This window comes from Buceros rhinoceros, unplaced genomic scaffold, assembly GCF_000710305.1.
Source record: "Buceros rhinoceros silvestris isolate BGI_N320 unplaced genomic scaffold, ASM71030v1 scaffold6109, whole genome shotgun sequence".
Taxonomy (NCBI): Eukaryota; Metazoa; Chordata; class Aves; order Bucerotiformes; family Bucerotidae; genus Buceros; species Buceros rhinoceros.
Window position 1 is genome coordinate 64,566 of NW_010432169.1, and position 11,308 is coordinate 75,873.

Genomic DNA, 11,308 nt, shown 5'->3' on the forward strand with positions numbered 1-11,308 from the left:
TTTTCTTCAAAGGTAGCGAGCGTTCGTGATGTTCATGGCCTGTCTCTAGATACCCGTGTCTAGACACCTGCACACATGTTCAACTCTGGGCATTTCTAATTTTCTAATTTTGCAGAAATTTTTATGACTTTTTTTCCCCCCAAGTCTGGGGAGCTTGTGTTGAAACCAAATCATTGCGGAGGCGTGTGTGCAACAGAGAAAGGGAAGAAATTGAAATAGCTGGAAAAGAGCAGCTGGTGGAGTCAGAGATAAGTAGAAGGTCAGGCTGGCACCATGTTTCATCTGAAAAAAGAAGTGCCATGATGCCACACAACTTCTGTGCCTCAGGAGCTTGGGAGGATGGGTCCTGGTTTTATTGGGCTTTTCCTTCTGACCCACTGCCAGGCTTTCCTCACGCCATGTGTGCGCGTGGCCGGGAACGGCCCAGTGATGGATCCTTGCAGGCAGTGTTTACCCTGTGTGAGCACAAGACAAATTCTTCTAAAGTGCCACAAACAAAATAAATGCCACGTATGTGTTACTTTAACGTCTCGTCTGGTATTAAATCCTTGGCGGTGTATTTCAGAAGTAGCTGTAATGAATATTCTGCAGTAGAGAGGGAGGTGACATCTCATAATTATGCAATGTCTTCTGAACCATAAGACTTCAAAAGTTAAGCAAGACTATTTTTTATTTCTCTGTATTTGTTTGATCTCCTCTTAAAGCGGCATATTCTCTTACCAGAAATATTACACAGGGGAGTATTTTTTGTGTTCTGTATTGCCTTCCCAAACCTAATGGACACGGAGCAGTGGCATAGACGCTAAAATGAAGGACACTTCAGATGTAATTTGAAGTTTTATGAATATAATATGACTGAAAATGTAATATTAATGTAATATGGATTTAAAAGGTAGCAGGATGTTGGCATAATGTTGCTGACTCTTCTAATTTTATCAGAAGACTCCTGATCTGTTTTGAACCTTGTTTTACCTTTCTGCTCCGTGGCTCTGCGTTAGCGAGTCAGTGGTTTATTATTTGTGTTGTGGGAGGTCTAAAGCCCCAGCCTTGGCACGGAGCCCTGTGGCTACAGCGGCCGTGCACAGCAGAACAAGGATGGCGCTCCATGGCCCGGGACACTGGACTCTTGAGGTGTGTGAACAGGGAGCAGCTCTCTCCCAGCCCAGGGAGAGCTCAGCGTTAGTGTTGCTGTTCACTTAGGAAAAATAACGAGAACTGAGAATTAAGGTGTTTTCAAAGTCAGTGTGACACGTGGGACTGACCTCTAACCAAGGATATCTGCCCTTGCAGGTGGGACAGTGAGCAATGGGGGAAGAGCAGCCTGGATTGATGGTGCAAAGGGGTGGAAAGGTTCGATTTGTTTCTTCTAAGCAGTAAACAGTGTCTTTAGCCTTGCAAAGAGCCGCTGGCGTAACCGTACAGGGAGGTGCTGGGGCTGCAGAACACCCCGGAGCAGTAGGAAAGCAACGCTGAGGCGGGTGGGGATATTCGTCTGGCTGAGCATTGTGTGTTTGTTCAGTCGTTGTGTTGTACTTGGAAATAACTGATGCTAGGGAGCAATTTTTGCTGCCCTTGCCGCTCTGCCAAGAGCAGGGACGCAGCGGTCTTTAACCTGGATTCATCTCTGCTAAACGGGGGCTGGCTGCAGAGAGCGGAGAGGGCGAGATGATGGGCCATGGAGACGCGGTGCGCAGTGGCTTGAAGAGCTGATCTTGCTGGAGGCTTTGCCAGAGCGGCTGTTGCTGCTGGGCCAGCCCTGCCGGGTGCACCGAGCTGTTGGCTCTGCTGATGTGCTGATCTTCCAGACCTGTGTCGCCTCTTACCGTTAGACTTGTGAGCACCCCGTGTGCAGGGGACATCCCTTCCCTGCACGAGCTCTTCTGCTGAGGACAGATTTCTTAACTGCTTGCTGGAGAGGCTAACCTAGGCCAAGCACAGTGAAAAATAATCTAAATATTTAGAGAAATGGACAGGGACAATCCAGGGTACCGGAGAATATCAGGCTTAGTCGTTACAGCTTGAAGTAATTATTCTCTTCCTGTTCATTTAGTTGACCTGACACTGTCCTGTTCGGGATCCTCCGAGTCTCATTTTCTTGTGGCGCTGTAGAGCGAGGGTGCGGATGGTGAATTATCAGCAGGCTGGTATCAGTCCTAGGCGTTGTGCAGCGCTTGATAACACAACGGGCTGGGTCAGCTCAGAGCAGCGCGTGGGCTGGAGCAGTGATGGCGTGATGATGGGGGCGTTCTGCAGGGGTGCCAGAGCGCTGCAGCTCCGGAATCCCACGTGGGCGTTAGCCGAGCAATCGCACATTGATCAAAGACCCAGGAGAATGGTGTGAGAGGAGGTGGTGTGTGGCACAGAGCCCCGAGTCGGGAGCCGTGGTCTTGGGGAGGGGGTACAACTGTGCGCGGGATGTGGGGAGAACGCGGGGATGTTATTCCAGCAGCACGGGGCTCTGGTCCGTGGGAAGTGGGGCCAGGAAGTCCACAGCTTGGAGTCCTGTTGGGCTCAGCTCTAATTTCTCTGCTTGCTGGTTGTGATTTAAGACTTCAGTCAGGACTTCAAGGAGCATCTACTTCTGAACAGCAGCAGCACACTGACAAGATGAGAGGGTGAAGAAGTGGATCCCTAAAACTCACCAGAATCACATTTTATCTCTTCTGCTGTTTAGTTTGTGCCACTTTATTTGGCAACTCAACTTTCTTATTGCATCGATCCGCTCTCTGAAAATTCTAATAGCTGTGAATTGCACAGTTCAGAAATAAAATTATAGAGCCAGGAACACGTGTTGGAGACTTGCTGAAAGCGAGCTGTTATTTGTACGAGCGGTATTAGCAGCCACGTTGTGGTTTGCCTACGTGTACGAAGTGTCCAACAGTGAAACTGTCTGCAGTTTACGTTGCGCATACAAGAAAATTAAAGTAAAAGTTGTGCTCGAACTTAACCTCTGGTCCAAATCCTGGTCCCTCTGATGGCGACAGGATTTTGGTAGGAAGCAGCATCAGTCCCGCTGTTTCTCCTGCTTAATTTGAATGGTTTAATTAAGGCTTCTCATCTGCATAATGAGAGTGATAATATGTTTAGAAAGATCTATAATAAAAACGAACAATAATGCAGTGTTCATTTGGAAATGGGAACAAAACCAACCGGAATGCAGGCGAGCCTGTGAAGGCTTGGTTCCGGGGGTGGTAGGTACCATATGGTAACCACCATGGCAATCTCTTCTGGTGCCAATCCGCGTGTGCTGGGCAAGCAGAGCTGTTCTGAGCTCCCGCCGGGGGCCTCCCAGCTAGGGGTACGTAGGGATCCCAGTCTGCCACCATGGAAGAGGGTCTGAGCGAAGCCGGGGGTGCAGGCGATGGTGCTCACCTGGTTTCTCTCTCTGGGTCTTGCAGCCCCTCCGACGGTGCGGATCGTGCACTCAGGCCTGGCGTGCAACATCGAGGAGGAGCGCTACTCGGAGAGGGTCTACACCATCCGTGAAGGCGAGACGCTGGAACTGACCTGCCTGGTCACCGGCCATCCTCGGCCACAGGTGAGCCCCCGCCGTGCCTGCTGGCCACCGCTCCTCTCCACTGCTCTGTCTCTCAGGTGTTGGTTTCATCTTCTGCTGAGGACTAGACTGCTGCAGGGTGGTAGAGATCAGTGCAACCGGATCTGGGGTTGCAAATTGTGGGGGGATTTGTCCAGGCTGTTGGTTTGGTATTAGGGTGTTGCAGAAGAAACATCAACAGCAGAAAGGTTTATGACTTTTTTTGAAGGACTTGTTAGGAGTGTGGTGTTAAAATTGGCAAGTCTTTGTTGTCCTTTAACGTGGAGTCCTGTGAGTGTTTGAGATCTGTGGAGGTTGGTGGAAGGAAAGGAAAAACAAATCCGGAAGAAGACAGACATACCAGAGCAAATCGCTACAGAGAGGGTTGTGAAGCACCAGAACAGCGGTGGAGTGCCCAGCCCTGGAGGGCTTTCACAGCCATGCGGAGGTGGCACTGAGGGACATGGTTTAGGGACCCTGGCAGTGCTGGGGGAATGGTTGGACTCAATGATCTTAGACGTCTCTCCCAACCAGGTGGTTCTGTATGCTAAGCGTGGTTGTGCTTTCAGGCTGGGAACTTTGAAAACTTTGCTTAGAGTTGGTGGAGCTCCAATCAATACCAGCGAGGTCTGGGGGAGAATAATGTGTGGTGATTATTGCAAAGGGAGGGAATTACAGACACTCGCACACTGTGGTTCCCCCAAACGTGGCCTCGCTAGTGCAGGAAGCTCTGAGCACCCCAAGGCGTCATTGCATGTCTGCGTTCCTCCTGGGGCGGTGGTGGGGGGGTGCTCGGTCTGTCCCTGCTGCTGTTCCTAATTGGCAGCATTCTTACACACAGCTCTCCTCGCTCCAGCTACTAAATGTGCCTTTAGTTGCCATAGAAACTATTTTCCTTGATTAAGTTTTTCAAATGCCATGTCCGTGCTCAGGTGAGGCAGACCATGGGTGGGCACATGCAGCCTGTTTTTTGTAAATTGCTGCTTTCAGGATTTTGCCTAGAGTTCTGGGTGCTTGAACCCAATTCTGCCAAGCCCTTTGGGAACGAGCCCTTCTCCGTCTGGGGCTGGCTGAGCTGAGCACATGGCCCATGCTGGACTCACTGGGGTGTCCCGCAGGGTGAGGGGCCACAGTGTCACCCTTTGGACCTGACCCTTTTCCAGAGGGTAACCCAGGAGCCGGGTGTTGCGCTGTGCCTCAACAAGAGGTGCGTGGGGATATACTAAGGCCGTTTATCCCTACATCAGAAAGAAGTTATTTGCTGTTTTTTGTAGTCAGTAGGTGACATTTTATTTCCACCAGTGAGGCCCCTGCACAGTCTGTGGGGGGGTGTAGCTTATGCCAGCCTTCCTTAGTTCCTCTAGCCTGTGCTGGGGGAGTCTGGCTGGTAGCAGCAGTGACTGTGACTGTCCCAAGGTGACAGTTGGACCATGGGACTCAGAGGAAGGAGCACCTGAAACAGGTCCCCAGCAGGGACTGGCTGGGATTTTGCATTTCTTGTCTGCTGAATGATGAAGCCCTTGTGTGTCAGCAGAACCTCACCTATGCTGGCTTCTTTTTATGCTCTGGGTGTCTTTTCACCATGTCTTTCACCTCTGCGTGCTGTCACACCTCAGTTATCCTGCTGTGAACGGTACAGTCTGACATGCAGAATGTGCCGAGGGAGGGCGATGCCCGACTCCTCGCCCAGTTGCTTCACTGTGGCTGCAAGGTGGCAAGTGATGGGGCCCACATGTTTGTGCTTCTGTCCCGACCAAGCTCCGGGAGTTGCGGAGGCAGCAGCTCTTCTGGGACTTCGAGCGTTTTGGGGATGCAACGTGCCCTAACGAGCCCTGAGGTGCTCTTCTGCAGAACGGTAGCAGGTGCCACCTCCTCGCATCCTTCTGACACCCTTCTCCTGTGCAGCGCTATTGGACTATGGGCATTTTAACCCCTTGAAATCAAGGGGCTAGGACATGCCCTTCTTGCTGGTTGTGTTGAGGGGAGTGTGGCAGAAGCTTGGCTCTCTGGAAAGCGGTGCAGGGGAGGATCTGCTGTTGGAAGACCCAACGTTTTCTCCTTGCCTCTGTTGCTGTGTTTTCTTTCCACTTGTGGGAGTGGAGTGCTGTGCCGATGGCCACTCTGTCAACAAGTAGCTACTCCCCTTGCAGCCGAGAGGCTGCTAGAAGATACCTTCTGCTTCCTGATCTCTTGCACACCCGAAGGAGAGCCCAGGACTGCTGCTCCTCCAGAGTGTGTGTGGCCCTGGGGATGTGCACCCTGCCTGGTGGGAATTCGGGTGGCAAAAGGGGGTGGCCTAAGTGGCATGGGCGTTCTCCCTCATCCTCAGGGGACTGGTGGGGATGCTGGGATGACTCGCGCTGTGTGCCAGCTTGCTTGGAGCACCAAGGCACTGAGTTTGCAGCCTGTGCTACAGAAATGGAGGCGGTGGCTTGCAGAAGATGTTCTCGGTGTAGGCTCAGTGCTCGAGTCCCCAGAGGTGCCTGGACTGACGTGGACAAGCCGCGTTGGGACCAGCTGGGGTTAGCAGGGCTGACCTATTTTGCACCTGCATTGTTGCAGCCTTTGTCCACAGTGTGTGGGCAATGGGGTTTGTATTGCAGATTTATGCTGCAGAAGGAGGATTGTTTGATTTTAGTTATCATCTGGTGCTGGGTGGTACGATGGGGCTTGAACAAACAACTGAAAGAAGCAATGGGCAAGACTGGAAAGGGGTGGTACTGCAGTGGGGGGGAAAGCCATGTGGTGCCTTGCATTTAATTTGTTGCTCTCTTTTTTTTCCTTTCCAAAGCAAACACACTAAACATAACGGTAAGACTTAGGTAGGGTGGACAAGACATTGGCCAGCATCTTCCTGCGTGATGGGATGTCTCTGATCCCCAAACAAATGCAGAGTGTCTTCAGAGAAGCAAAAAGGAAAACAAATCAAAATGAGTGGAGGATTGAAAGGGAGAGTATATGGGTGGATAAAACAGCTAATGTATTTGTCCTTGTCAGGGCAGAACCATAGTGCTGAAAGAGACCGACAGGTCTGTCCAGCCCAGCGTAGCTCAAACCATCAGCAGCTTTTGCTCAGCCACCAAAGTTGGTATTTAGAAGCAACAGCAGGGAAGGCAATGAAGGAGGCCGGGTGAAACCATTCCTTTCATTGGCTTATTGGGAATTTTCTCCCTGCCTCAAATGAGTGGTAGGAATAAACCAAACTCGTGGTGTTCAGTAGGTTTTTGGTGGGTTCCAGCCTCTCTGTGCAGTGGTTTGTCCTCTGTCACATGAAGCAGCGCTGTGGTCCTGGGTCAGAGCATGTAGTGCTGTGTGTGTGATGGGCTCAGGTGCACGAGTGTCTCGGTCCCAGAAGCCTGCTGCAGCTCCAGGAGCCTCTAGTCTGCTTGTCTTCAGTGCTGTCCCTCAGTCAGGATGCCGTGACGTCTGTCACGGACTCATCTTTCCCCTGTTTAACGCTTATTTCTGCTGTCAGCGCAGGGGAGGGCTGTAGCGTGTATCTGCAGCGCTCTGCCCAGGTGGGAATTCACCTGCTGTACTTCAGGAAGAAAACCTCAACCAAACTGTTTGTAGTCTCCTCAGCCAAAATGGCCGGGAGATTTTAAGCGCTTATTTCTTTTAATGCTGAAGAACGATAGCAATCCACCCCTGTTGTAGCTGAATACGAGCTTTATTGAGTCAAACCTTCACAAAGGGTTTTTTCAGTGTAAAATGCAGGCTAATGTAGTCATGAGTCAGGCTGGGTTTTGTCAGGTGTTCACTGAACACTTGTAAAGTCTTCCTGGGAGCTGAGGAGTGCCATATGAAATCATCATCAATTTTCCGAGCAGGAGTGCAGTTCTTGTAACAAGGATGTGCAGATCGCAGCGGTGTCAGCAACCCGCTCCCCACCCATGGCTGGGTTTGGCCACGTTAGTTGGCCATATCAATTAAATTGAATTCATATCAATTAAAGTAGAAACTGTAGCATCCACTTCAGCTCTGAGGAGCCTTTTATGTTTCACTTGTGGCTGATCAAAGAGGACGCCACGTGGGTTTTTTTGTTTTGTTTTTCTGAAATGTTGCTTCTCATATTTTAATGGATGGAGTACCAGGAAAACATTAATTCTTTCTTTGTGCACGCTAATAAGGTGATGGTGGGATTTTCTGCTGGAACATTAGAGGAGGCTGTGCTAATCACAGTGAGTAATTAGGGCGGTGCGTGCTCTAACTAACGAAGGTGTTTCTGTAACATGGCACAGTTGTGTGTGGCTGCTGGTGGAGATACCTCACTGCTTGGTGAGGAGCTGAGGAGCTCTTGTTACGTATGTTAGGAGGTGTTTCAGCTTCTCCCTCCTCCGCCCAGCTTGGGCAGCCAGCTGAGTCACTTGGTGGGAGGGGTTTGGTTTTTGTAGGCTTCTCTGTGTGTTAGCAAAGGCGAGAAATCTAAACCTGAAGAGAAGCTGAACTTTAAATACACTCAGCTATATAATCTGCGTGTCAAGGTGTGCCTTCCCAGCCCAGAGCAGTTCCACAGAAGCCCCAGCTGTCGCTGTCCCTGTTCATTTGGTCCACACTGGATATTTGTTCTGGTTCTGTACTACTCAGCTGTGGAAATAAGCTCCACAGGACTGAAAAATGTCCCTGTTCTGTAAGCATGGCCACACTGATTCTTTTACAGGTAGCTAAAAAGTCCAAGAGGCTTTAAAACCCCTTGCTAAGGTTCAACCTCCCATCAGGACAAGCAGGTACAACTTGCACATGGGTTTGTTTTTTCCACACAGACTGTTCTTCATCTTCAAGAGCAAGAGCACTAACCGGTAAGTACGTTGAGAGGTTTCTTATTGGTGTATCTGAAAACTTGCTGCACTGGGTGACTCTTAGTGAGTTCCTTAGTTCTGAGTGGCTTGACTCTGCTCGAAAGGTCTGCCCTTGGTGGAGTCTTGAGAGGTCCTTATGAATAATTATAGCAGTACGTTAGGCTGAATCTTGCAGATTTCATGTTCAAGGAGGTAAAAATAAGTGAGATTTTTTCCCTCCCCATACGTCTATCAATCAAAGTGATAAAGATATTTATGACTTGCATGTTTTAATGGTGTAATTACGTATAATTACACGTTCAAATGATTACATGTATGAAGACTAATTACATAATTGAAGACAATTATGCTAACTAGGTAAATACATAATTAACTAAAAATTCTCTTGTAAAATCAAAGAAATTTGCACAACAGCCGAAGAAAGTAAAATCACAATTAAAAATAACCTTTTCAGACTGAGAACACCGAGAGCCAGCTGGGTGGCGCTGGAGAAGACCTGGCCAGATAACTTCTGGTGGGCTGAAGCTTGGTTCACCTGTCGCTTCCATCTTGTGGTCGCCTTGTAGAAGGCAGGTGAATGTCAAAGCAAAAAGCTCTGCTGGATGTTTGTCTTCGTGTCGATTTTGTGACCTCCTAGGCTGGACTTTGGTGTTTCACTGGGGCATGGGCTTTTTTTTGGGGGGGGAGGGGGGTAGGAAATTATTTTAGCTTTATAATGGTGGATTCTTAATGTAGAAGGGAGGGAAAACTCAAAGCTACTTAGGTTTGATTTATACTTTGATAAGCAGCTTGCCTTGTGCACCCTTTCCAACCTGATGACTTGGTGGAGGTGCAGGAGAAACGTAGTGAGATGCCCAGAGCCTCTGTGAAGTCCCCAGTGCAGGGGTGCGTTTGGGGACGGATCGTTACAGCGCATCAGGCAGGGCTGAATTGGTGCCTTCCCTGTGCTGTCAGCTTGTCCAGTTGAAAATGTTCCGCGATTTGAAGCTATCTTCATTTCCCCTTGGAAATCATCTCGGTTCATTGTTGCTTAATATCGTGATGATTTCCTCAGCCTTTGCTCTACAAGTCCTTGATCCTGTCACTTAATCCCATCCTTTTATTTCTAGTTACAAGCTCAACCAGGTTTTTTTTTTTCTTAATGTCTATTTGCAGTTCTCTTGGTATGTGGGAACTGTTCCCAGATCCCTTTCCTTGGCACTCGTGGGAGTCATTTAAAGGTGTGCCAGGAAAGCTCAACAAGACATGAATGATGCTATTTGCGATTGCCGGATTGTTCATAAACTTTCTTCTCGTTGGGTTCTGAATTGGAAATAAGCTAAAATCTCAGAGTCGGGAGGATTGAAACGTGTTCACTTTTTTCCTTGAAGAGAGGTCTTGCCAGAACCGTTCTTGACTGTGCCAGGTACACGGTGAAAGAGATTCAATCCTTTTCTAGTGGTGTTTAATATTTTTCAGCCGTCTGAAGGAGACGCCCCCAAATCTTCATTCTCTGAAACAAAGGATAAAAAGAAGCAAAAAACAGGTAGCTGAGGTGGGTTTTGGCATCTGTCACTGGTACTTTCAAGCAGAAATCTGGCTGATCCCACATGTCCCTATATCACAAAAGTTTAGGTTGGATATCAGGAAAAATTTCTCTGCAGAGAGGGTTGTGAAGCCCTGGAACAGGCTGCCCAGGGCAGTGGTGGAGTCCCCAGCCCTGGAGGGGTTTCCCAGCCGTGTGGAGGTGCTGCTGGGGGACATGGTTTAGGGACCCTGGCAGTGCTGGGGGAACGGTTGGACTCGATCTTAAAGGTCTCTTCCAACCAGATGATTCTGTGAATTGCCTGATCAAAAGGTTGTATCCACAAGATTTAATTCCCATGAGTGAAGATTCTCTTTTGGAATTGAATCTCTAGATTTCTTGTCATTGTCTTGGTTAATAACTTGTGACTGTTGGTTACACAACAGTTTGTTGTGTTTGGAAAGAAAAAAAAAAGGGTCCTTAAAAAAAACCCCAAACAAACGTTGCTGCTGGATAATTTCAGCCCATGCCTCTGATTTCTTGTGTTGGAAGAAATCGTGGGCCTGATGCACTATCTGTGACTTGTGCTCAGCAGCTGCTGATCGTGCCTGGCCTTAAGTTCTGTTGATAGCGCTTGGTTCCAACCTGCCTTCTCAACTGAGCTGCCAGCTCACTCTTGTCAAGTTCTCTTCTGCCTCTCTCCCTGCTGCCCCACTTCCCAGTTCTCCCACCATTCAGGCAAAAGAAAATGTCATCTCCTTTTGTCGTCATCACAGCTAAAACAAGTTGCATCTCAGCATCTCGCTCTCGTTTTTAGCTTGGTGGTGTTGGAGGATGTAATCCTGCACGGGTGAGCAGGGAAGGTAAAGCACAGCTCGTATTACTGGATCTCTGAGCTCCAGGGTTTAATTCAGGAAGGTGTTTGGAGCGTGTCTTCGGTCGCAGAGAGATGCCACGCATTGGGGGGATGTGGGAAATGCTGATAAGGTCCAACGCGAGTGTCGAGGCAGAGCCTGGTGGTCGCCGGCTTCCTGCGCTTAGAAGGGATTTTTCTCAGAGGCTCTTCGCATACCAAGTCTGCTGTCGGTGGGGTTGGAAGTACAGCGTGATTTTCCTGGATTATGTTTTATGAAGTTTTTAAAATGGGAACTAGTTTAAGTCAACAGCCAGATATTGCATTGCAGGGAATCAATAACCGCGGTGCTATTTGCAGAAGACAATGCAGTGGAAAAAGAGCCATTTAAAGCCAGCGTTTTATCGTGTTCAGTGAAGTGGGTTTAATTTGTAGTAGCAGAGGTGGCCAGAAACGTGCCTGGGTTGCTGCCGGGGGGCAGGGGATAGTGCAGTGACTGAGGGGTCTGAGCAGAGAGCTACAAAAACCATCAGAGGGATGGAACACCTCTGAGCTGAGGGGGTTCAGCCTGGAGCAGAGGAGGCTGCGGGGAGACCTGAGTGCAGCCTGTCAGTGCT

The 11,308-nt window shown here is 49.2% G+C and overlaps 1 protein-coding gene across 1 annotated transcript in view; it reads left to right on the plus strand.

The window, feature by feature from the left end:
- Positions 1–3,361: 3,361 nt before the first annotated feature.
- MDGA2 (MAM domain containing glycosylphosphatidylinositol anchor 2) overlaps positions 3,362–11,308 on the plus strand; it is a gene marked incomplete at its 3' end in the record, with an annotated part of 126,341 nt that continues 118,394 nt past the window's right edge. The window contains exon 1 of the mRNA XM_010143676.1: positions 3,362–3,538. Coding sequence (XP_010141978.1) covers positions 3,362–3,538 — 177 coding nt within the window. The remainder of the gene's footprint in view (positions 3,539–11,308) is intronic.